Source organism: Phyllostomus discolor, chromosome 10 (genome assembly GCF_004126475.2).
Source record: "Phyllostomus discolor isolate MPI-MPIP mPhyDis1 chromosome 10, mPhyDis1.pri.v3, whole genome shotgun sequence".
NCBI classification, from domain to species: Eukaryota; Metazoa; Chordata; class Mammalia; order Chiroptera; family Phyllostomidae; genus Phyllostomus; species Phyllostomus discolor.
This window is the reverse complement of record NC_040912.2, coordinates 14,729,166-14,756,578: the sequence shown is the minus strand read 5'-3', so window position 1 is coordinate 14,756,578 and position 27,413 is coordinate 14,729,166. Positions and strand designations below refer to the sequence as shown.

The following is a 27,413-nucleotide window of genomic DNA, read 5'->3' as shown; positions in this document are numbered from 1 at the left end:
TCTGTGGTTGCACAAGGAGGTGAAGTGTGTCTACCTATGCCTCCATCTTGACTGGAAGTCCTTAATGTATGTTTAAAGAATCATTGTGTTCTGGCAAGAGAAGAATATTTCCTGATCCATTAAAATGTTTCGTTCTTGTCTCTAATCTTGGAAACTGCTGCTGTCCAAGGAGCCCAGGCTCCTTCTAGTGGAGAAAAGGAACACAGACCCGAACCTGAGCGCTGTACCAGGGGAGCTGGTGTGAGCGAGTGCTACTTCCTGCTGGGGCATGTAAGAAGTCGCAGAGCTGGAAAATGTCCTTTTAAGGTGTTGAGTTTACACTGATTTTTCCAAGCAGACTAAGTTGCTACATACTCCTTTTTTTTAAGTCTGGGGTTTTTCACTTATCTCTGAGATTTTTTTACCATGTTTCTGCTAAGAAAAAGATGCCAATGCACATGTGGAAAAAAACATACATAAACTTCCAGATGCAAAGAGGGGTTTGGGAGAGGGCTGCAAAAACAAAAATTTGGATTTTAATTCTAATTTATTTACTTGCTCTAATCTTGTATGGATAGTTGTTTACATATAACCAGAGAAGGGCAGAAGGTGGGAAACCACAAGGATTTAGAAAAATCACTTTAGAGACAGAATGAAGATAATAGATGAACCATGAACAAGTAATGAAATAATCTGTCTCAAACAATCTCCATTCCTCTGAGGTTAAGCTGGCTTCCCAAATGGATGGAGAAAGTATTCATGTTAACCTCCCCTTTGGCCATGACAGAGAAGCCAGTGTCCTCTAGGGACACTGGGACTGTGGAGTGTGACTCCCCCGGAGCTTTCTCAAAAAAGGAAATACAATTTTTTTCATTTGCTTTGCCGATGAAAATCAGGTATCACTTGATTCTAAGGAGCTCTGCTCTTACCAGCTAATTCCCCACTGAGTGTCTTCCCCTTAGCTGCAGTTTTCATCAGAGCAAAGTGTATCCCAGATGACAGAGACCATGACTAATGTCAGATTCTTGGACCTAAGCATTACATACAGCCACACCTGAGTCAGAGGGTCCAGGCCCCCTGCCAGGCCCTCTGTAAGGCAGCAGGCGGGAGGAGAGAGAGTTTGCCCCACGGAGTCGTCATGCCTCAGCACAGAGTTCGTGTGACCTGGGCCCAGCTTCTCTCTAAAAATCTAGATTTTTCCCAGACAAAAATAAACAAATCAAACATTTAGGCTCTTTGTCCACCCCCACCCAAAAATACACACACACGAACGTACACACAAAATAGTTAAATGCTGTTATGTTACAATAAGATTCTTCCTAAGACTCTATCACAGATTACCAGGTAAAGAATACACTTGCATAATTTTTATCTGCTTTGCAGGAATACTGCAGAATCTGTCAAGCAGTAGTATTATATTTCAGTCTTGAAAATAGCTTTCCCCTGCTGGTCTGAAGCAAGTAGCCGTTAACGCCAAGTGAGCACGCAGCGATGAAGTGCTATGTTCGTGTCTGATCGCTGAGAGGTTAATAGTGCCCCCAAAGAAGAGAAGTTACCCTTTAAAGATTACAAATGAACCAAATCTGGGAACACATTCAAGTTGCTATATCTTTTGAAGCATTTATAAGAGAAAATATTAGGGGTACTTAGCCTCACAAACGCAGGAGAATGAAGAAATGTATAAAAGATTTTTTTCGTACTCGGAGACGGGAGGGTGAGGATAACAGAATACCTAACTGCCTTGTTTCCTGAAAAACACACTGCAGTGCGAACAGGCATTTCCCAAACTCCATTTATCCAATTTCATCACATTCCAGCCTAGGTAAAGTTCATGGATGAGGAGTATTTATAGCTAGTTAAGTTTCTTCATGCTCACTTCACTTACTGAGTGTGCCAGGTCCTGTGTTAGGACTAAGGACACAAAGATAAGGAGAAAAAATAAATCCTTGCCATTCACAAGATTTCTCTTGGTCCTGGTTTCACAAATAGTTCTCTGACCTGCATTTAAGAGAAACAGCAGTGGTTGTGAAGGCAGGTAAAGAAAGAACAGTTTTTTGTTTGTTTGTTTGTTTGTTTGTTTGCCTACATAGAATTCAGTGGGGAACTAGCTGGTGAGCAAAGGAAAGTTCTGAGAAGCCAGAACCGATTTCACACGTTCCAAATACTGAAAGTCACAGGTTGCATCCGTAGTCATGCCTCCTGGAGCCTATTTATTCCTATTTCAGACACAATTCGAGCCATGGCAGTATAAGAAAATACCGGCTCCCTTACGAAGGTAAATGTTGAGAACTTTCCAAGGTAACACTGGAAGACAGACTGAGTGAAACCATGTGGTTCCGGTTTACCCTCATCTCATTCCAGTGGGCTTGGTCACGTTGTTTTCCAAGTGTGTTCCACGAGCAATCCACGCCAGATACAAGGGCAAATGGTGCTACATCCCCGTGAAGTTAGAGGCTGCTCTGAAGGATTTGACCTAGTGTTCCCGTGTGATAGCCTCTAGAGAAATCAGTCCCGAAGATATTATGGTTTTATTGCCCTGTAGAATGTTACTCAGTTCAGTATCTCAAGTAGCAGTGTTTTTGTTTGCTAACTGTGTGCATTTGTACATATTTCAGGAAACCAAATCTTGTGTCTTATTTGGCAATTTCTGCTTCCCTCACTGAGTTCAGTAAAAATCAGATACACTTCAATGAATGGCTTTAGCATTTTGCTTTTAAAGCTCTGTATTGTTCCACACATTCTCTGAGACATGTACCTGCCCTCCAAAAACTGACACGAGTTCACGGGTACTTGACCTGCGTCCCATCTTCTTAGCTCCCACCCTGTGTACAGAAGGAGGGAGTCATCCCAACATTCACTCGAGAGTATTACTGTCTTCATTGTTTTTATGCCTTTGTGGTTGTGAGAGAGAGAGAGAGACAGACAGAGAGAGAGAGAGAGAGACAGATTTTTTTCTCCCAACAGCCCTCCAGACCTGTCCTTCCCAGCTTCTCATGAGCTGGCTGCCACCACGAAGGACCTGACCGGGACTTTTACACACATCAACATAACCATCTTACTGCGATAACACACCGAAGCTCTGTGCAAGCGAAGTGGGCCCAGAGGCCTCTGCTGAAACAGCTCTGCAGTATTTGCAACTTCCTTACATTTGCTGTTTCTGTTACTCCTTCTTTGTCTGCCTAAAATAAGTGGTAAAATTTAAAATAAGAAGAGCCGATATGGAGGGGTTATAAGAGTCATTTTTTTTCTTTTTTTTATTTCTATTCAAATATTTCTCATCCCCTACATACAAGCGCTGTTAGCAATTTGGTTTATAATTGGGTTTCCAGACAGTTTTTCTATGTCTTTTCCATATGTTCTGCTATTTTTCCATGTCAGAAGTTTGCCTCATAATTATGAAATATTTTTCCCAACAGATTTTGAAAGCTGGTACAGCAATGGATTACTTGGGGACTATGTTTGACCTATTTGGGGTGTTTAGGACATCACTATTTGTAATTTTTCTGTGTGTTTTGTCTCTTGTTGGACATGCTTGTGGAGGATGGGGAAAGGTGTGTGGAAATGTAGAGGGGAAGCGGATAGAAAAGAAGCCTGGAGAAGCTGGAAAGAGTTACTCAGAAAGTCCGGTCAGCAAGTGCCCAGTGAGAAGAGAGCGGGGGGCAGAACCTCCCTGACTTCCCAGGGTCACTCTGCTGCGTGCGCTGGTGGGACAGAGGGGAGGGCCATGAAGAAGAACGAAAATAAACATAAACTCAGGAGAATGAATACCACGGTCCTTAACAGGGTAGGGGGCTGGGGGGAAAGGGCAGCAGATGGATATTCAAGATAAATTAGAAAAAGATGTTGCAACTCAGTGGAAAGGAATTCAGAAAACACACACGTTTTCCCCAGCCAGTTCCGCCTGAGTTCTGAGGCAGAGCTAAGTGCCTTGGGCTGCAATTCTCTCCTAGATGGATTCCTTGTCCTGTTGTCATCTTAACTAAAGCAGTATTTTACTTACAAGCTATGGTTATAGTGAATCAATGTATGACCCTCAGGCAAAATAGTCAATTAAGCAATTATAAAAAATGTTCCAATCTGCTTGGGTTTCCTCTGTGTTCCAAATAATTTCTTGAGGGTACTAGGGATATTGTCTTTCGTTCCCGAGTCTTTTTCACTAAAGCATCTATGTATATAAATCATATCTTTTAAATTGAAAATGTAACTAAATTATATTTTTTCCCACGAAAACTCCCATGAGTTTGGAAAACTAAATAGGTTTGGAGCTTTAATTGGAAAAACAGAAACCACTACCTTCCTGGGCACGCCCACCTGACGTGTAGGCCCGAGGGCCAGAGACCACCACCTCGTCCCTTCCCATCGCGTTTGAAAGGGTGTTGACTCCTCACATTACACTTTCAGTATCAGACTTTCTCCTCGGAGATTTAGACCAAAAGTGGATGATTTTGAAAGACATTTTCTTTCCTTCTTGCTTACATAGGAATTGTTTCTGTAATATAGTATGGGGAAAGTCAAAGCAATCCAATCACCCAGAAAACCTCAAACTTGATAGGAAAGAAGAAACAATCAGTGCTTGGCAGTTGAGCTACTCAGTTAAGAGTTCAGAGCAGATCCCCATTTTCCGGCTTCTTCTTTCCATGTTCGAGGATCTTTTTGATCAGGTCTGGCTAAGGACTGAGAACCAACAGATAGGTAGACAACATGGAAAAAAGTTTCCACTCCCCCAGGAAAGGCCTTTCCGCGGTTAACAAAGAAATAATTATAGCAGTAACACACAACGCTTTTGATTACCTACTAAGCGCCACACCCCATTCTGTTGAGGCAGGTTCTCTAATTCCTGCGACAATCTTAGAAGACATGCACTAGTATCTCCATTTTCTAGCTGAGGACCCTCAGGCTCGGAGAGGTTAGGTAACACACCCAGCCCTACACAGCTAGTAGGAGATGGAATCGGGGATCGAATCACATCGGCTTGGTTCTATTATGCTTCTCCACCTCTTACAAGTTAAAACAACAAAAACGTTTTCACAAAATTTTGGATCCGGGGTTTGCGGGGCCTAAAGTTTTTATAACTGAGGGGGTGGGGGAGTGGGATGGAGAGCACTTCTTTGAGAAAAAGGATACAAAAATATCTACAAAAATATCTACTTTTGCAAATGCTACAAAAATTCGTGAGCTTGTGAACACACTGTGAGGGCCCTCCCTCGGGCGGGACCAGGGCAAGTTACCTTCAGCTTCATCAACCTCACAGAAAGCCCACCTCTGTGCGGGGGGGGGGGGGGGGGGGGGGGGCTCAACATTTCAGGGTAACTTCTGATTGAGAGAGAGAGAGAAGGTGCTGTTGTGATGCAAAGGACTTTTTTAATCTGATTTTTTAATCACAGTTTACATTTAACATTACGTTATGTTGGTTTCAGGTGTACAGCATAGTGGTTAGACAATTATATTCTTTACAAAGTGTTCTCCCTGATACTTCTAGTACCCATCCGGTACCATACACAGTTATAACAACATTATTGACTATATTCCCTACGCTGTGCTGTACACCCCCATGACTATTTTGTAACTTCTAATTTGTATTTCTGAATCCCTTCACCTTTTTTACTCAGTCCACCAGTCCCCCTCCCCTCTGGCAACCATCCGTCTGTTCTCTGTATCTCTGAGTCACAGCAGGGCATTTTGATAGCACCCTCCCACCCCCAAACATATCCATTGCTGTTTTCATTGCATGAAAACTTAGATTCTGCTGGGAATGGGAATGAATTGGCCAAAGCCCTCAACACATGATGGTACTCTTGGGAGGAATGGAAGTGAGAACTTGTCTCTTTCCCTCTCAAGTTCAAATGAGTCACAATTGTTTGATGGACTAAAATTAGACAACAGAAAACAACAAGATTCCTAGGAGGTAATTTGCTGTGAACATGGGGAAAGATAGGTAAAGCAATCGGCTGGGGGAAAAAAGTGAATCCTGGCCTGGATTCATTAGTTGATATGCCCCCAACACAGCCAACCAGAGGCAGGCACGGCCCCAGGAAAGTGAGTGTGAATCGTACGAGTTTGAAGCTGATAAGGTCATATTTGGTGAAATTTCATTGGACAACGTAGTGTGCATTTCTCCTCTATACTACAAGGAACAACCATAACCTGGGTTAGGATCTGCATAATTAGAGCCACAGCAGTTTGGCTTGGCCTGGGTCTGCAGACAACAACCCTAGAGTTCCGTTTCAGCAATGGTAGCGATAGTGCAGAAGGTTCCCAGGCAACAGGAGCATGGCCTGCTCCGGGGACCTCTTCAGACTGCTCGGGCTTCAGAAGGCAGTGCACCCACACGGCCTCAGCTGTACAATCTGGAGTCAGAACATCAGGATGGCTCTCTGGAATCCTCCAGCATCAAGGGGGCACACTGAGTTTTGGGTCTGCTAAGAAAAAAATAAGAGCTAGAAGGACAAACATTTGGACATGAATCAGCACCCCTGAGGCTTCTTGGCTAAACTTGGGGAGTAAAACTAAACAAACAAACAAAACAAACAAACCCTGGACTTCCTGGAGGCAGGCAGGCCGCACCAACCTGTGTAGTACTGGAAAGTGTGGCTGCTAAGGATCATGTGAGGACATGTTTTACTAGATGACTCTGAGCACTTCTTTGCCTCTGCTGGATCCTTTTCCTCCTTGACCTATGAATCAGTAAGCTGCTTTTGCTCATTTGTATTCTTGTCTTGGAGACCTCGCCTTGCATTTTCAATGACTTACTGGGCATGTTTACACATACATTATCTCAAACTCAATTTGCCTAAAACCCACCTCAGCAAAGTATGCTTACACATCAATAGACAAAAAAAAAAAAAATCAAAAGGACATAAGCAATTTCACCAATGGCCAATAAGCACATGAAAAGATGTTCAATGTCATTAGGTATTTTTTAAGTAACACTGAAAAATCATGTATTGCCTGTCACATTAATAAATGTGTCCAAGACCAAGGGTTCCATTGTCATAATCCAGGGACCTAAAGCTCTTTTTAAAAATGTTATCCCAAGATTATACTTTCAGGGATCATTTCTATAGTTCTTTACTAAAAATGTGACCCCCAAGTCTCCAGGCTTGTTACCAGCTTCCTTTGTCCACTGGGGCCGCTTCCCTCCAGGTGAATGATCTCAGGTAACTTCACAAAAAGAACAAATGGAGGTCTTCTGACATTTAGAAAAACTAAGAAAACAATATGGGTCCAACAAAATCAACTGATTTCTTCTAAGTGTTCATTCATTCACTCACCCTTGGGAGCAGCAGGGGATATAAGATGAAAAGACGCAGTCCTACAAACCAATCCTCTGACTATTTTCACTTGCTGCTATGATGCTATTGATGCTTCCAAGTGCCTTACATCCCTAATTAGCATCTAAACTTTGTGGGGGACATGGAGCCAGGAACCATGTTTTATTTCTTTGACTTCTACTATAGTAATTCTTACACAGAAAATGTGGGATAGCCATGGCTGGTGTGGCTCAGTGGTTTGAGCACTGGCCTATAACCAAAAGGTCACTGGTTTGATTCCAAGTCAGAGCACATACATGCCTGGGTTGTGGGCCAGATCCCCAGTTGGGGATGTATGAGAGGCAACCAATTGATGTTTCTCTCACATATCATTTTTCTCTCTCTCTCTTCCCCCCTCCCTCCCTCCCTCCCAGAAAGAAAGAAGGAAAGAAAATGTGAGATAAACATTTATTTATTTCTTCATTACCTTCCACACTGTATAAAAATGTTAACAACAAATGTAATTCAGAAAAGCATATACCATAGACATCGAGTGCCTAAGCCCCAGGGTTGGGCAGATCTTTGTAAATGTTTTAGGTTTATAACATAAATCTTTCTCAAGATTGCCTTAGTCAGGGTATTTTGTGATTCCATCAAAATAAAAATTTCGGGATTTTATTTTATTTCTGTGGGAAAAATGCCATCGGAATCTCTCGTTTTCTATTAACTCTGATATCCGTAGTGTTGAATGTTGCTTCGATTCACTCCCTGTGGTTTCTGGACAATGTTACATTTTATACAGCACAGCTCATGCATGCCCTTTCCTTTTGCTGTGTTCAGTTTTACTGGCTTAACCCAAATATCCCAATAGAAAATAGTCAAAATGTATGAACAGATGTTTCAAAGGAGAGAAAATATGACACAGGCACCGGCCTGCACTGTCTGTGGCGTCATGGATGAGATATGAGACAAATTCACACGAACTACCGAGTCTTGTGGAGCAAAAGGGACAGCATGGCTACTCTCTCAAGAGGAGAATGCCCCGACCCTTGCCTTGATAGGTTTTTATTGGCTTTCAATTTTCACAGGAATACAGGTAAAGCTCATTAATCTTTGTTAGGCAGTAAGGATCAAATAGTAGATAGCATACAAAGAACTACGAGTGCTTATTCTGAGTCAGGGCCTGTTAGCTAAAGGGCTACAAAACTTTGGGAAACAAACTCATTTCCTCCTCGGACCCTTATCATTTAATTGAGAGCATTCTGAACAAAACAGGTTTCACAGGATTTTATATATTCTTTCTTAGGTCTGATCACCCGGGGAATCTGCCCTTTCCAGCACAGGGTTGCACCACCCTCTGTCATTGTTTCAGGCTTAAGTCAAGCAGGGGAAGTAAGGCAGCCAAAACTTGCAGACAGAATGAGCACTCAGGCTATGCCAAGGTTGAGGGGCAAGGGTACATCACCCCCTTTTGCTATAGCCCCCCAAGTCCTTCCCTGGGGCCTCTCTGTGATCATGCCTGACTTAGGTCATCCCTCCCTTGAGGAATCTTACCCATCACAGGCTAACCAATCAAGCATTGGGGGCCAGGCAGGGTGAAGTAAAAGGAGCAGAAGCGGCACCTCTGCCAGGGAGATAAGCTTTGTCTCCTAAGTGGCTTATGGTCCCAAGGTTACTCACCCAGCCTTAGCCATGGGGTGGGGGGGGAGGGGTTATAGCTTCTGAAACCAGGCAGGGCAGGTCCCAAGAAAAATATATATGGCTAATAAAAATACAGCGAGATATTTAACATTAACAGAGATAAGGAAAGTAAATGATAATAGAATATCATTTTATGACCTTTGATTGATAAACATCAATGGATCTGACAATATCAGGCGTCAGAGGCTATAGATCCACCCCATCACTTACCCACTGTTGGGGGAGGTTGAGTTGGTGTAACAACTTCAGAAAACTGTTTTCCATTATCTCTTTTATTTTTTCACTTTTTCATTGAATTTATTGGGATGACATTAGTTATTAAAATTATGTAGGTTGCAGGTGTACAATTCTATAGTACATCATCTGTGTATTGTACTGTGTGTTCACCACCCAAGTCAAGTCTCCTTCCATCACCATGTATCCCCCCTTACCCCTTTTACTCCCCCCTTTCCCTCTGGTCATCATCATACTGTTGTCTATGGCTGTGAGTTTGTTTTTTTTTGTTTTTTTGCTTAATCCCTTCACCTTTTTCACCCATCCCTGCAACACACCCTGAAAGCTGTCTGTTCTCTTTGAGTCTCTCTATTCTGTTAGTTTAGTTTGTTCATTAGATTCCACACATGAGTGAAGTCATATGGTACTTATTTTCTCTGACTGGCTTATTTCACTTAGGGTAATGCTTTCCAGCTCCATCTATGCTGTCACAAAGGGTAACATTTCCTCTCTTATGGCCAAGTAGTATTCCATTCTGTAAATGTACCACACCTTTTTTACCCACTCATCCACTGATGGACAGTTGCGCTGCTTCTAAATCTCAGCTATTGTAAATAATGCTGCAATGAACACAGGGTTGTACACATTCTTTCAAATTAGAACTCAGTAAATACTAAATCTTTCCTTACATTTTTGCATATCTGAAAGGTTAAAGAATTCTCCACAGACCAGCTTCTGGCTTTATACATTTCAGACTTATTTCTCCTGAACTCCTTACATTTCCCTCCAGTGTTGGGCACTGTAGGGCATATTGTGATAAGATTTCTGCCCCTGCATCTTTTCATTACAGCACAGCGTTGGCACAGTGGGCATTGGGACTATTCCTGGAAGTCGTACCTACATCAGAAAAGCTAAAAATAATTACCTGTAAGTAACTATGGTCTACAAAAGTATATCCTACTCAACCCTAACAAAATGTATCCCCAGCTCAAATTGTCCTTAGTTGGTTCCCCAAAATATCCATGTCTGCTCCAACACCCCCTAATAGCAAAAGAGGGGCAATAGAGGCAAAAACCAAAGTAGAATGAGACAACAAAATCAACTGAGTGTGGTTAAAATGCTTACTTTTGTGAATTTTATAAAACCAAATGACCATGTGAACACACTGCTAGAACCAAGCATTAAAAGAAGCCTGTTAAGCTTAGAGATCCTCGATTTCAAGCTTAGTTAACCTTACTTTATCTCCCTCTCCCCTCCCCCTCTGCCCTCTCCCCTCTCCCTTTCTTTTACCACCTGGTCTCTTTCCTGACTTCTGAGTTTCTGCTTTAGCCTTTCTCTCTGAAGTCTCAGAATACTGCCATTCTCTGATTATCTGTGCACATGGTCCAAAGACGGCTGCCTGAGCTCCTTGTACATATTCCCCGTGGGGCTGCCACATTCCAGCTCACCCAAATCCATCTCTCCAGTCTCCAGAGAAAATATGATGCTCTTTGCCTCAGTTTATTAATTGGCTTTCTTTGGCTCAGGTGTTCAACTTTGATCCAATCAGTCAAAACCAAGTATAATGAAGTCCCATGAAACAAGTGCAACTTTAGGACCCCATCTTCCATGAGAATAGAAAATTAATTCATTGCAAATGGGAATGGGCAGACTGGACACGTCAAAAGCCAGTATACCACAGCAAAGCTGATTAAGCTCAAGCAATAGATACAGCAAGTCTTCTCCAGAAACTTAATATGCAAATGTATTTGGGATTTTCTCCAAGAAGGACATATTATTTCCCAAAATTGTATTCCCAATGGTCCTATTCTGGGGGAATTTGGGGGATGGTTCATAGCACTAATATTCTGAGAAACACATTTTGGGAAATGCTGGATTAAATAACGATAGTTAATGTTATTAACTCAGTAATACTGTTTGTCCTGTGCTGGCACCAATCTAAGCATTTTTGTAATCCTACCAGTTCCACAAAGTAGGTTCCCTTTTTACAGATAAGGAGCCTGAGGGATAAAAGCCATTAAACAAGTTGGCCAAAATTGAACACCTGGAGAGTGGGGGTGTTTGACTTTGCATCTAGGCAAAGCCACATGCTTAAGCTGTGGGCAATATAGCCTCCATGGTCTCCTTCAGCTCTGAATTCTTTGGCTCTTCCATGACCCTTGATGGTCTACATTCTGCAATATGAGAAACATCAAGTGGGAAGGATGCTGTTCTTTGTTTCTTTTGCCTTGTTACAGAATAGCACGTAATCTCTCCACCTACACTTCTGCCTTTGAATCAAGTCCTTAGTGTCCCTTAGAGTTAGAAGACAGGTTTTCACTTCCTTTCCATTAAAAACAGTTTAAAGATGCTCTCATTTTTCAAAGTCACAGGCCATTTAATAAAATAAACGAAAGTTCCCTAGTTTCTAATTTCCTTAGGAATAAATGGTTCCTATTGTCAGGTCCATTCAAAAACCTCAAATTATTGGCAAGTTAAAACAGAAGACTATCTGGGAACATCTAGATTAAAAGGAAGAAAACAACGTGCACCGAGGTGCGTCTCATTCAAAGTCTTATTCTTTGTAAAAAATGGAGGCTTATCTGCCACTGCTCTTTGTTGTACTATATTGTCTTCATCAAGAGAAAGCACAATGCTTCAATAGTGTGAATTATTTTACATAAAACATGTCTCTGTATATTCCTATACAGACCTAGGCATAAAATTAAAGGGTCTTTAGAAAGTTTTCAGAATGGAAATTTTCAAGTAATCCTGCACATTACCGCACATTAAAAAGAATAAATTATTAGAGTTAGGAAAAGCATTAACATCAATTTTGTGATGGAGTTTCGTGTTTCCTTAGAACACTTGGGGGAAGCCTAACTGATCGCTGGAGCTCACACCTGACCTTAGTTTAAACACTGATGAGCAAAAATGCCAGCCCAAGTAGTCAAGCAATCCGCATAAGGAGACATCCACGGGACTGTGTGCTCTTGCTTTATGAATCCCAAACAAATCTTGGGTTCCATGTAATAAGCCTTTAATTCGCAGTGTGTGATGTTTAGTGAGTGCCTACGGACATTCCAATCTGACAGTGAAGAAAACACCAACCCTGTTTCTACGGAGATGACACTAATGGGAGACACTTTGACGTATTCAACCGCCCAATTGCCCAACACGAGATACTCTCCCCAGTAATCTAACTTTGGAAAATCTATCTTGGACAATAGGGAAGGGACGCACCCCCTCGGGCCAGCGGGAACACCCAACATCCGGCTCCAAGCGCGCACCTAGGCAACCGAGGCGCCCCGCGTTGCGTGGCTCCGAGCGGCGCGCCGTTGTGACGATAGGCCCCGCCCCCTGCCCCCTTCATAGCGCCCCCGCCCCCTCCAGCGCAGTGCGCAAGCTCCTCCGCCTGGCTCCGGTTCTACCGGGGATGTAGCCGACCCCTCGACTCTGCTTCGCGGCGAGCTCCAGAGCGGTCCTCCAGGCCTTGTTTTCCCGCAGTGGCCGCGCCTCTGCCGCCCGAACGCTCGGGAGCAGGGCGCCGCAGCCGCAGTCCCAGCCGTGGTGTTTGCTAAACAGAAGCTCAGCGCGTCCGGGGGTGTGCAACCCCTCGCCCAGCCCGGCGAGCCCCGGGTGTGAACCGAGCCGACGGATGATGGCAGCCTCCGGAGTGGAGAAAAGCTGCAAGAAGAAGACCGAGAAGAAACTTGCTGCTCGAGAAGAAGCTAAATTGTTGGCAGGTTTCATGGGTGTCATGAATAACATGCGGAAACAGGTATCTCCGGGGTGGGTGTGACCGACTGCAGGGGGGAAGGTGGTCCGGGATTCGGGCCCCTTGCTCCCTGGGCTGAAATTCGCGCCCTGTGAATCGAGACCCTCTTCTTCCTCTGGCTTCCCATTTTTGCACGCTAGCAAAGCTGCTGTTAGTAGAGGGTCGCTTTAAATTGTCGAGCAAAAGTGCTTTCTCGTCTGCTGATGCTGTGACTCCCAAGTCAGACTCGTGGGAGACTCCTCGGGCTGGCGCTCCGCGTCGGGTATCGCTTGTATAACAGCTCTGCCCTAGTTATGTCTTTGTGAGGCGAGGATCCCTCCATTGGACAGCCTTGTAAGGTGTCAGGAGATCTGTGCGAGGAAGCCAACCCGAAGCCCCCCAAGAGGGGAGAGAAGCACTGCTTGGCCAGAAATCAGCTCCTTTCAAATAAGGATCCCCGCCCCCTTCCGTGGTACCTGGGTGGAGCAAGTTGCGGTACCCTACAGTGCGTGTTGATTTAGAACAGAAAACAGTCGTCCATACACGCCGTGCAGTCTTGTAAGGGCACTGTGCGCCTCTGCTAGGACGAGGAGCTCTTTGTTCTATCTTTGGTACGTGGCGCATTAATGAAAGTCTTCACGCCGTTGGCGAAAGGTGGGTTATGAAAAGAACGAATTTTAATATGCCGGAGAATGTAAATTAGAGAGGTTTTATTGATTTATTTTTAAATCCATAACGTCTTATACCAACAAAGCATCAAGGAAAGTTACTTGGTTACTTCTTAATTCTGTAAACATTGTGGATAGAAAATACGCGTCTAAGGAGACTTGTGGGAATGCTCTGGTTTTGTGATAGTGGTCCTGTTTTTCAAGGGACAAAAGCAGGTTGGATGAGTAACTGCAGAACCTAGTGTGCTTATCTAGTGGTTCTGATAGGAATGTGGATGACGGTAGAGGCATCTAAGATCTTTACGAAGATAATGGCTTTGCCTTCTTTCAGCAGATTCTGACTGATAGGATCTTGTCTTTGTCAGCAGATCTGGCCGTGGTGCTTGAATGCAGTAGATATCTCTGGGAATTCCTTTACATCTTTCCTGGCCTTTGTGCTGGAGTAGCTGTGACTGCCTGAATTCAGTATTTTATGTACCTTACTTTTACGTGTCTATTTTTATGTATACATTCATGGTCCTTTCGTGCAAATGTTTTTGTATTTACAGCACCACTGACTGGTGCATTTAACTAGTGTGTGCCTGTAAATGGTAGTTAAACACAGTTCACCAGTGCTCTGATTTGTTTCCAACACCTTCCCGTTGCCCCAAATAATGTGTTTTCATCCATGGGCTACAGCACTGTAAAGCAGTGTCTTATTTCTTACACAGACAAGGTGCAACTGGGTTGCAGCATCACTTGTTTACTTGAGGAGGAGGGGATTTGTGAGACTGTATAAATTAGCTCTTTAGTTTTAAAAATTCACTTATTTCCATTCCTTAGACTTAGCTTTAGACTATATTATCCTGTTTATTTCCGGTCAAAATAGAAATACGGTTCCTGAAAAATCAGGATTGTCTCACTGAGTGGGAAGGGAAAATGGATGCTGGGTGGCATCTCTCTCACAATGGTTAACTGACCTTAATCTGCTGGATTCTCCTTTTGTCAGTGGCTTTGCATGTAAGCCCAGCAGTTCTCCCATAGCACTTTTACCAGCCTCATGGAATCTTGCATCTTTTCTCAGATGTCTGGGTTCACTTTGCAGTTGATTTATGTTGTACTTGTATTATTCTGCTTAGCATCCTAACACTGGAGAGGCTCACCAAGAATGACTGACAAGGGCAGTTGATGGGAATTGGCAGAAATAGAAGCTGGTCTGAGCCAGGGGAAGGATGTTTGAGTGAAGACCAATTTTATGTCTTCTTGTCCTTTCATGAATATTTTTGTGTAATGACTAATTTTGCTTCTCCTAATGACCTCATTACTTTGGGGATCAGGATAATGAGTACCTGAATGACATGGATTCCTCTGTATATGCCCAGAAACATTTCTACAAGAATTTGAGAACACTGTGAAATTAGGAAATCTGAATTCTAATGCCTGCTACCATGAATTAACTTTATGATTTTTAAATAGTATGATTTAGGTCCTTTTATCTTTCTGTAACATAGGAGCCAATCCTATACATAGTGGTGAAAGGGGGTTCTGCAGAACCAGCAGCCTCAGCTTCTTTAAAGACTGTATTTATTTTTAGTAAGAGGGGAAGGAAAGGAGAGAGGAAGGGCAACATCTATGTGGGAGAGAAACATCAATCAGTTGCCTTCCAGATGTGTCCCAACTAGGGACCAAACCCTTAACCCAAGCATATGACCTGACCAGGAATCAAACCAGTGACCTTTCGCTTTGTGGGACAACACCCAAACAACTGAGCCACACTGGTCAGGGCTCAGCTTCTTCTTTTTTGTTTGTTTGTTTTTGCTTTGTTTTGTTTTTTGTTTGGGCTTCAGCTTCTTATGGAACCTTTTCCTCTATCACCCTTTCAGTCATTTCCAGCCTTTTGTTTTTAATGAAGTATTCATCTTCATGTAAAAGGATACAAATCATAAACAGGCAGTTCAGTGAATTGTTACAAAGTGACCACACCACCACCAAGAAACAGAATGTGACTAATACACCAGAGGTCATTCCTTATGTCCTTCTCAGTAACTACCCCTCAAAGGTAACCATTATTCTTCTGGAACCACAGATTTTTTTTTTTTTAGCTTTTTTTGAACTTACATAAATGGAATGTACAGTAAATACTCTTGTGCCAAGAGAAGATGGCAGCCAAGTAGGTGGGAGCCAAGTCCACTTGCTCTTCCACCCAAAACGGACACTTAGCTGATCTTCCAAAAAAACAAAGTGAACAGTCAACAGAATCTTAGATGATACAAAGCTTGGAAGCCAAAGAGCACAGAGGATGCTTCAAAACCGTTGGTAAGGAGGTTTTATAGGTGGACAGGGAAAGTCCCCCGACTTTCAAAGTCCCCCAAAGCCACAGCTGTCATGGCGCCTACAACCAGTCACCTGCATCCATGGAGAGCTTGGTCAGGGATAGCAGCCTAGCAGCTCCCTCCCCTCACAGAGTGGGGAATCCCCAGACCTGGCCAGGAGCAACTTGGATACGCAAAGTCCTCAGGAAGAACCGAGCTACACACACAGACACAGCCAGTGGCCCACGCTATCTGTGGCAGCAGTGCCAGCAGGGGGAGTGTCAGAGAGTGAGAGAGATACTGTCTGCACCTGAATCTAGTGGAGGGCAAATGCCGCGCCTGGGATAGACTCTTGACTTTTTGGAGAGGAAGAGTGTGTGGAGCGCTAGGCAGAAGCTTCGCACTGCAGCAGGAGCACCCAGAGAGACTTTTTTTTTGTAATATATTTTATTGATTATGCTATTACAGTTGTCCCATTTCCCCCTTCTCTCCCCTCCACCCTGTACCCCCTCTCCCACCCACATTCCCCCCCTTTAGTTCATGTCCATGTGTCATACTTATGAGTTCTTTAGCTTCTACATTTCCCGTACTATTCTTGCCCTCCCCCTATCTATTTTCAACCTACATTCTATGCTACTTATTCTCTGTACCTTTTCCCCCTCTCTCCTCCTCCCACCCCCCTGCTGCTAACCCTCCATGTGCCCTCCATTTCTGTGGTTCTGTTCCTGTTCTAATTGTTTACTTAGTTTCTATTGGTTTTGCTTTAGGTGTGGTTGTTAATATTTGTGAGTTTGCTGTCCTTTTACTATACATGTCTTTTCTTTATCTTCTTTTCTTAGATAAGTCCCTTTACCATTTCATAAAATAAGGGCTTGGTGATGATGAACTCCTTGAACTTGACCTTATCTGAGAAGCACTTTATCTGCCCTTCCATTCTAAATGAGAGCTTTGCTGGATAGAGCAATCTGGGATGTAGGTCCTTGTCTTTCATGACTTGGAATATTTCTTTCCAGCCCCTTCTTGCCTGTAAGGTCTCTTTGGAGAAATCAGCTGACAGCCTGATGGGAACTCCTTTGTAGGTTACTGTCCCCTTATCTCTTGCTGCTTCTAGGATTCTCTCCTTCGTTTTTACCTTGGCTAGTGTAATTATGATGTGCCTTGGTGTGTTTCTTCTTGGGTCCAACTTCTTTGGGGCTCTCTGAGCTTCTTGGATTTCTTGGAAGACTTTGCCAGAGTGGGGAAGTTCTCCTTTATTATTTGTTCAAATATGTGCTCAATCTGTTGCTTTTCCCCTTCCGATTCTGGTACCCCTATAATTCGGATATTGGAACGTTTAAAGGTGTCTTGGATGCTCTTAATCTTTTCCTCAATTTTTTGAATTCTTATTTCATCATGCTTTCCTGCTTGGTTGATTCTGTCTTCCTTCTGGTCCACTGTATTGTTTTGAGACTCATATTCCTTCCTTTCACTATTGGCTCTCCTCCTCGTATCTTCCTGCATCTGTTTTATGGTAACCTGCATCCTTTCCTCTAGATTTCGTCCAAAATCTATCAGTTCCGTGAGCTTTCTGATCACCAGTGTTTTGAACTGCGCATCTGATAGATTGGCTAATTCTTGGTCACTCAAAAGGATGAGTCCTGGGGGACTGATCTGCTCTGTTGAAAACATATTTTTTCCCCCGTCTCTCCTTTTTTTTTTTCCCCCCCGGTCTGGTTGCTCTTGTTACGGTGGGGGGCAGAGCCTTAGGTGCTCACTGGGGCTGGGCACCCCAGTCGCTAGATTGTGACATTATATGTGGGGGTGGGGCGGGGGCGGGACGGGAGAAAACAATGGCGGTAGTTCCGTTCTCCTGGACTCAGACCCTTGTCTGGGCTTCAGGGCCGTGAGTTCTGCCCTGGTCCACAATCGCTGCCCCTCTGGGTCTGCCAGCCGCAGCTTGCGTACTCAGGGATCACCGCTGCCTTCTTGTGCCCCCAGATGGCTTTTGCGCCGATTTCGCGCCAAACCTTCCCCCGACCTCCGCGCGCCGCCGACCCGAGCCAGCCCCGCGCCCACCGGCTCGTCTTCTCCTACCAGTCCGGATGAACGCGTCTACTTCAACTTCTTGGCTGCCCGACTTCCATTCAGATAAATCCTCTGCCGGATCTGGGTGTTATTCTGATAGTAAATTATTGTTGTAAATTATTGGTTTTCTAATTTTGGTTGTACGAGGAGGTACGGTGCGTCCACCTATTCCTCCATCTTACCGGAAGTCTGAGACTTTTTTAAAAGGGGAGCTGAGGCATGATGGGCAGGGACCTGGCCCGTGCAGCTGCCCTACCAATAAGAAGGGAGGATTGTGGGTGCAGTTTGCTCCCACTCAGTATAGCGGGGCAGAGCTTCTTTTGCTTCAATTGTATTCCAGCTAACTCACTACTCTTGGTCTGTTATTTTTTATTTTTTTCATTCAGATAATATAAATTTAAATTTTTTCATATTACTGTTATTTCAAATCCCACTTAGCACCCTTCCCTGGTCTTATTCCATTTTGCCTTCTTCCTGACTTTTCTTATTGTTGCTGTAAACTTTATTTTCTTCCATGCTATGCCATGTTCCTATTCCTTACTGTTACTATTTTCCCTCTATCTAACCTTGCAAAAGCATTCTACCTTCCCTAAGTCAGCTCACATTCTTTTCCCTCTCTTAAAATAGTCTTATTTGCTTTCTATATAAATTGTGGCTAGTTGGGTGAGCATATCATGGTTATTGCTGTTCTTCTCCACCAGAATTCCTATTTGATCACTATCTATTTGTACTTTAAATCCCACAGGATACTCTTCCCACCGTCTTATTTCATTTTGCCTTCCCCTGCCCTTGATCAGTTGAGTTAGGAATTTATTTTAATATTTGTTCCTTTCTTAGCCTGGGTTCAACCCCGCAAAGACAGGCAGGCAAAGCAGAGCATCCTGAGATGCAGAAACAGACACAAAGGGTCACCAGAAATGAGGAGACAGAGAACCCCCCCCCCATTGAAGAGAATGGAGGAATCCCCAGAAAAAAAAAAGAGCTAAATGAAAATGAGGCAGTCTATCAGACATAGAATTTTTTAAAAATGGTTATAAGGATGCTCAATGAACTCAGTGACAACTACAACGAACTGCTGAGTGGGAACCACAGCAGCATGAAAAAAGAAATAGAAACTATGAACAAGAAGTAGGGGTCAATATCTGCTCAGAGTTGGCCCGCTCCCATGTTCTGTGGAGTATACTATCACTTAATAAGTCTGCTCTCTCTCTTTCTGCTATTAAAAAAAAAAAAAAAAAAAAACAGGAAAAAATGAAGAATACAATATCTGAAATGAAAAATAAACTGGAAGGAATTAAAGCAGGCTGGATGAAGCAGAGGATCAAATCAGTGAACTTGAAGACAAGGTAGGAAAAACATATCCAGGCAGAACAACCAAAGGAAAAAAAAGACTCAAAAAGAACAGGGATAGTTTAAGGGAACTTCAGGACAACATGAAACATAACAACATTCACATCATAGGAATATCAGAAGAAAAGGAGCAAAGGATAGAAAACCTATTTGACAGTACAATGACAGAAAACTTCCCTAACTTGGTGAGGGGAAAAATCACGCAAGTTCAGGAAGCACAGAGGGTCCCAATCAAGATGAACCCAAAGAGGCCTACTCCAAGACACATCATAATTAAAATGCCAAATGTATACACAGAACCTTTCACCCCAAAGGAGCAAAGCAGACATTCTTTTCAAATGCATGTAGAACATTTTCAAAGATAGACAACATGATAGGACACAAAACAAGCCTCAACAAATTCAAGAAAATTAAAATCATATCAAGCATTTTCTCAGATCACAATGGCTTGAAACTGGAAACCAAACTCAAGGAGAAAACTCAAAAACAATAAAATCCATGGAGACTGAATAGCATGTTATTAAACAATGAATGGGTTAACAATGAGATCAAGGAAGAAATCAAAAAGTTTCTGGAAACAAATGAAAATGAACACACATCCACATCAGCCCAGAACCGACAGGATACAGCAAAGGCAGGTCGTGAGAGGGAAGTTCATACCAATATAGGCCTACCTAAAAAAGATAGCAACATTTCAAATAAACAACCTAATCCTGTATCTACAAGAACTAGAGGAATAACAACAAAGTCCAAAGCAAGTAGAAGACAGGAAGTATTCAAAATCAGAGCAGAATAAGTAACATAGAGACTAAAAGAACAATTCAAAGGATCAATAAACCCAGGAGCTGGTTCTTTGAAAGATAAACAAAATTGACAAGCCTTTAATGAGACTCATCAAGAAAAAGAGAGGACCAAATAAATAAAATCAGAAATGGAAGGGGAGAAATTACTACTGATACCACAGAAATATAAAGGGTTGTAAGAAATTACTACTAACAACTATATGCCAAGAAACCTGAAAACCTGAGTGACATGGACAAATTTCTAGAAACATACAATTCTCCAAAAACAACTCAAGAAACATAAAGCCTGAATAGACTGATAACAGCTGGGGAAATTGAAGCAGTGATCAAAAAACTCCTGGCACACAAAAGCCCTGGACTGTACAGCTTCACAGGAGAATTTTACCAAACATTTAGGGAAGAGCTTACCCCAATCCTTCTCAAACTATTCTGAAAAATCCAAAAAGAGAGAAGACTGCCAAGCTTTTTTTTTTTTTTTTAAGATTTTATTTATTTATTTTTAGTTAGGGGAAATGAGGTAGAAAGAGAGAGAAACAGCAATATATGGTTGCTTCTTACGCACCCCCTACTGGGGATGTGGCCCACAACCCAAGTATCTGCCCTAGACTGGGAATCAAACCAATAATCCTTTGGTTCACAGTTGGCACTCAGTCCACTGAGCCACACCAGCCAGGGTGCAGACTCTTTTTATGAGGCCAGTACTACCCCAATTCCAAAGCCAGATAAAGACACAACAAAGAAAGAAAACTACAGGCCAGTATCGCTGATGAACATAGTTGATAAAATCCTCAATAAAATATTGGCAAATGGGATCCAGCAATTCATTAAAAAAAACATACACCATGATCAAGCGGGATTCATCCCAGGGATGCAAGGATGGTACAACATAAGCAAATCAATAAATGTAATACATCACATAAACAAAATGAAAAAACAAAAAAATCACATGATCATATTCAATATGCCAAAAAGCATTTGATAAAGTACAGCACCCATTTATGATGAAAACACTCAGCAAAGTGGGCGCAGGGGGAGCATCCTTCAACATAATAAAGGCCGTACATAAGAAGCCTGCAGCCAGCATCATACTCAACAGGCAAAAAGTAAAAGCTTGGCATCTAAGATCAAGAACAAGCCAAGGGTGTCCCCTTTCACCACTTGTATTCAACATTTTATTGGAAGCCCTAGCCACAGCAATCAGACAAGAAAAAGGAGTAAAAGATACCTAAATTGGAAAGGAGGAAGAAAAACTGTCATTGTTTGCAGACGACATGATAGTGTACATAGAAAACCCTAAAGACTCCACGAAAAAACTACTAACCTAATAAGTGAACTTGGCAAAAACAGCAGGATACAAAGTTAATATTCAGAAATCAAAGGTATTTTGGTATATGAACAATGAATTATCAGAAACAAATTGAGGGGGGGATCCCATTTATTATAGCAACAAGAAAAAAAAAGTACCTAGGAAACTTAACCAAGAAGGTAAAAGACCTATACTCAGAAAATTACAGAACACTGAAGAAAGTAATTAAGGAAAACACAAATAAATGGAAGCATATACCGTGTTCATGAACTGGAAAAATTAACATCATTAAAATGTCCATACTACCCAAAGCAATCTACAGATTCAATGCAACCCCTATTAAAATATCAATGACATTTTTCATAGATATAGAACAAATATTTCAAAAATGTATGTGGAACCATAAATGACCCCAAGTAGCATCAGCAATTTTGAGAAAGAAGAACAAAGCCAAAGAGATCACAATACTTGATATCAAACTGGATTACAAGGCCACTGTAATCAAAACAGTCTGGTACTGGCATAAGAACAGACACATATCAACGGAAAAGAGTAGAGAGTGCAGAAATAAGTCCCATATCTCTATGGCCAATTTATATTTGATAAAGTAGGCAGGAGCATAAAATGGAATGAAAATAGCTTTTTCAATAAATGCTGCTGGGAGAGCTGGACAAGTACATGCAAAAAAATGAAACTAGACCACCAACTTACATTATACACCAAAATAAACTCAAGATGGATAAAAGACTTAAATATAAGTCATGACACCATAAAAGTCCTAGAGGAGAACAGAGGCAGGAAAATATCAGATATCCCATGCAACAATATTTTCACCTATACATCCCCTAGGGCAGGAGTGTCAAACTCATTTTCACCAGGGGCCACATCAGCCTCATGGTTGCCTTCAGAAGGCCAAATATAATTTCTGCTCCTTAACAGTTAAGGAGTAGTTATATTTATGCAGTCCTAAAATTATTTCTGCCCTTTGAAGGCAACTGTGAGGCTGGTGTGGCCCCCAATGAAAATGATTTTGACACCCCTGCCCTCGGGCAAGGGATATAAGGGAAAGAATAAACAAATGGGACTACATCAAATTAAAAAGCTTCTGCATGGCTAAAGAAAATATCAAATAAATGAAAAGGGAATGAACTGTATGGGAAAACATTTGCCAGTGTTACCTTGGACAAGGGTTTGATCTCTAAGATATACAAAAGACTCACACAACTCCACACCAGAAAGACAATCCAATTAAAAATGGGCAAAGGACCTGAACAGACATTTCTCCAAGGAGGACATACAGAGGACCCAGAGACATATGAAAGGATGCTCAACAACACTGGCCATCAGAGAGATGCAAATTAAAACCATAAAGAAATACCACTTCACACTGGTCAGAATGGCCATCTTTAACAAACCAGCAAACGAAGGCTGGCAAAGCTGTGGAGAGAAGGAAACCCTAGTACACTCTTGGTGGAAATGCAGACTGGTGCAGCCACTGGAAAAAAGTATGGAATTTCCTCAAAAAAAAAAACAACCCAAAAAACAACTGCCTTTTGACCCAACAATTCCACTGCTGGGATTATACCCTAAGAATCCTGAAACACCAATTCAAAAGACCCTATGTACCCCAATGTTCATAGCAGCACAATTTATAATAGCCAAATGCTGGAAACAGCCTAAGTGCCCATCAATAAACGAGTGGATCAAAGTACTGGTACATTTACACGATGGAATACTACGCAGCAGAAAGAAAAAAGGAACTCCTACCCTTTGCAACAGCATGGATAGAACTGGAGAATATTATGCTAAGTGAAATAATCCAGACAATGAAAGATAAGTACCATATGATCTCACCTATAAATGGAACCTACTCAACAAAACAAATGAGCCAAATAGAATCAGAGACATGGAAATAAAGAACAAACTGGCAGTGACCAGAGGGGAGGAGGGAGGAGATTATGGGGGAATGAAGGGGTTGGGTCAAGTGAAGGAAAATGTACATAGGACCCATGGACATGGACAACAGGGTGGGAATTGACTGCAGAAGCAAGGGGATGGCGGGGCAGGGGAAAGCAATGGGGAAAGAATACAACTGTGATTGAACAACAATTTTAAAAAATACTATTGTGTCTTAGTTTTTTATTAAAGACAACAGTATGTTTCTGAGATTTACCTATATTTTGTTTAGCTCTAGTTCATCCCCATTGTATGAGGTCTGTCCAGAAGGTATCCAGCCATGTAATAGGAAAAATAGAGACATTTATTGAAGAAGGAACAAGAAACATTGTACATGGGACAATGATGCCTCAGTTCCATTCACAGCAGGCACCTTGGGACCTCACACAGTTCTCCCAATTACCATCAGCTGCCCTATCATATTTTTCCTGAATTTTATCAATATTCTGAAATCTCTTCCCTTTCAACAGTGATTTTACTTTTGGGAAAAGCCAGAGAAGTTGCAGAGCACCAAATTTGGGCTGTAGAGGGGGCTGAATCACCTGGGTGATTTGATGTTTCACCAAACAACACTGCATGAGACATGACGCATGAGCAGGTACATTGTCCTGATGAAGCTGCCAATTACCAGTTGCCCACATCTTTGGCCTTCTGAATCATCCAGATAGTTTCAGTGGAGGAGAATGTTCAGGCTTAACAAACTTTGATGCAGATTTGTTGCTCTACTTGCTCAGTCATTTTTAATGTGATGGCCACACAGTATACTTGCTCACTCAACAGTGTCTACCATCCCCACTGACCAGTACAGTGAAGTCATCATTGTTCACACATGCGCAATCCAGTCCACTCTCCTGGGCTGCCAGTTACATCGGTGTCCCACAAACCATTCTCATTATATTGACAGTGGCTGAACTTTTTCCAGACCTTGTACATAGTATTCCATTGTATAAATACACCACAATTTATTCATTCTATCATCATGGATATTTGGGTTACTTTCACCTCCAGAAAGACTTAATTGCTGAGATCAAAACCAATTTTTTTAAGTTAATCATTAAGCATAATAGTGAGGGGAACCTCTTCCATCCCTTGGTTGCCGGGCTAGTCCCAGCTGCAGAGAAACCATTCTGTCTATACAAATTATATGAAATAAAATCATTGAAAATGGATTCTGCTGATTAAAGAAAAAAGTTTGAAAACTACTGGTATATCTTTTCCCTGAAAGGAGAATGTACTGTGTGTGCATCTGTATCTGCTTCCACCTATGTGTGGTGTTGGGAACAGGGCAAAGGGACTGAGAGTGGGAAGGGGAGAATATTTCTAACTTTCCTCACCAAAAGGAGAGGAAATGAGGTCTTGGGCTTAAATCTCTTCCTAATTTTGTCCTGTGTGTGTGTGTGTGTGTATGAGAGAGATTCTAATCTAAGTTAGAGCCTAAGACATTGCTATTTTATTAACAATGAGGTTACTCTGTTGAGACCCACATACTTCCACTTAAGCAGGACCATAACGTGTGTCTCATGGTGAACTCTGTAAACTAGATTTGAGCCCAGCCATCTTTTTATTCCCCTGCAGGACAAAAAATACATACAGATCCTGCAATTTAAATTATTGGGGTGTGCAGAGGTGAAGAGAAGAAACTACATATGGGCTTCTCAAGCACTGTGCAGCTGTCCAGCTTTATCTTGTTAGAGAAGCACGGCACATGGGGGATTCCCAAGTCCCAGCCCGCCTGTCAAGAGTGTGTTCCATTGTGTCTCATTTGGACGTGGATCTTTACATAAACTCCCTTGTTGGTACAGTTCAGACACCAAGTCCCACCCCACTCCCAGCAGAAGTTAGCTGGACCGAGCCACTGTAAGTTCTTGTTTCCAGGTTTGCTCGGCCTTTTAGGTTGTCTGTCTTCTTGCTGGCACAGAAAGTGTGGTTCTGTCTTCAGTGCTGATGAGGCCTCCTCTGGCAACGACTGTTCTTTTGTGCATCCTCTGAAGACCCGTTTAGGACGCTACTTAAGTTCTTACTCCAGAAAGCTTTGAAATGGACAGTTATCTATTCAATTAACTCCAGACTGGAAGTTCACTTCCATTTCCCATCTCGAGTTTTCCTCAAGGTATCATTCCTAGTGTTCCAGCTTGTCTGCAGTAAATCATATGACAGCTGAAAGCACTTCATCTAATTCCATACCAGCAACATAAAGTCTCCCAAATTTGACTTTTATGAACCTTCTTATTAAATTACCACATCTGTGATCTCCCTAATGTAAATTCAAATGAAAGCAATTGAGTTGCAAATGTCTGCTCTCCCTGGTGTCATACACTGCTCAGCCTCAGCAATGAGGCATTTGCTTAAGTGTTTGGGTAGCAGGACAGCTTCTTCGGCAGCTGCAGCGTGGACTGTCTGCCATTGGAATAGATTTCATTTAATACCTCCAAAGCTGCATTTCTCCAGCTTCAGAGTAGTCAGTGCCACATGTCTTATTGCACGTCAAAGGGACTCTGGAACTCTTAAAATTAGCACAGCATCACCCCCCACCTCCACAAACCTGAAGAGAGCCAAGTAAATCTCCCATCTCTATAATAAATAGTGCAGCTGTTGACACATCATTATACAGTCCTAACCCACACTATTGTTCCCAGCCAAAAACAGAACAGAAACTTCAGTTTTTAAAGGAACTGAGGGTTTTCAAAGAAAATGTAAGAAAATCTTGGCTTTTGGTTCTGACAGGTTGCCAGTCTGTCACTATAATGACAGGCTCTGAGACTGAACTCAGCTGGGAGGAATCACTTCACAACAGCTAATAGAGACACTGTGTTTACCATATAGAGAAGGAATTTCATTCGTGCATAATAATGTTTCAGTGGCATAAGACACATTGTTTTTCTTGGGCAAAACGTTAGACATTTGCCAGTGAGATTTACTCAGCTGCCAGGGTCTCCTCGAGTTTGCCCCCTTTCCCTGTTGTCCATCCTACACATTTAAAGTTTAATTTTTATTTCTTTCTTTAATCTTGTGTTCCTGGCTACCCAGGGCTAAAAGGATTGAGTTCTGTCTTGTGACAAAACCTTCCTTCCCTCTTGTGGAAAGAGTAATCTGTGTTTGTAGCAGGCACAGAACAGCGTTTGTGCCCACGCGTTCTCTCCAGCTCTGACCCTTCTGGTTGTTCTGCGTGTTTGTGTCCCCATCATGATGCCGTCTTGCTGTAACGTTCCTTATATTGGTTAATGCTGTCTCTTGGAGGGGTCTTTTCTCTTGTCCCCTCCATCTGTCTCACCTGAAGAAGGACCACTAACAGATTGCTGTAAGGCCTGTGTTCCCCATAGGGACCAGTATGGCCTTTACTGTGTGCTCTTCAAAACCTTGTCTTTCCTCGCTATCTGTGTTTTCCAAACCTTGGCAACTTGGTGGTAGCAGACGTATTCCTTCCTGTCACCTGTTTGTGTCAAAATGGTCTGTAGTCCTTTGTTCCTTTCCGACAGCCCCCACTGAATTGCTAACCTGTTTAAGTTGAATACTTTTCCTTTCTGTAACCTGTAGAGGTAACATTGTTTAGATCAGGATACCTCCCTTCCTTTTCCTTTGCTTTTCATTTTGGGCCCAGGTGTCCGTTTGCTAACTGCTTCTCCCCTGGCGCCTTTCTTACAGACTTTGCCGCGGTGGAAAATAAGAGGTCTGTGTGTTCAGGACCGACTCACTTGCTCAAGCCAGGCTTCACCGCCCCCAGTTAGGTAGTTCCAGTTACGGGGAAGTCCAGCATCAAACCTTGACCTGGACTATGTCTGGGTTACTGGGCTTCCCTTTAATGTAAGCTGGTACTCTCCCTTCAAGTCTTATTCCCACAGGCTTCCCAGGTATGTTCCACTCCTGTCTTCCCACCCGTATCACCTTATAAATTACTCAATAAATTCATAAAAGACTGTGTTGTGGATCTTCCTTTTCCCCTCTCAAATCTATCTGGACTTACTCTAATTGCCTGTTGTAACTGCCCCAGCCTCTAAGGGCAGCCGTCTTGTTAGGTGTGTGATTTCTTAACTTTAGCTTTAACCTTCAAAAGCTTCCCAGGTCCAGGCTTTTTCTGAGAGAACTGCTTTAATCTATT

The 27,413-nt window shown here is 42.5% G+C and overlaps 1 protein-coding gene and 1 long non-coding RNA gene across 4 annotated transcripts in view; one reads left to right on the top strand and one right to left on the bottom strand.

Moving 5' to 3' along the window:
• Positions 1-27,413, bottom strand: part of LOC118497047 — a 77,335-nt gene that overhangs the window by 5,786 nt on the left and 44,136 nt on the right. The gene's annotated exons all lie outside the window — the stretch shown is intronic.
• KLHL7 (kelch like family member 7) overlaps positions 12,511-27,413 on the top strand; it is a 54,608-nt gene continuing 39,705 nt past the window's right edge. Inside the window, exon 1 of one of the 3 annotated variants that reach the window (XM_028525736.2) lies at positions 12,511-12,903. In XM_028525736.2, the coding sequence (XP_028381537.1) occupies positions 12,781-12,903 (123 nt within the window). In that variant the 5' untranslated portion in view covers positions 12,511-12,780. Of the gene's footprint in view, positions 12,904-12,981; positions 13,534-27,413 lie in introns of those variants that run through there. The other 2 variants (XM_036010508.1, XM_028525737.2) reach the window with 2 other exon arrangements.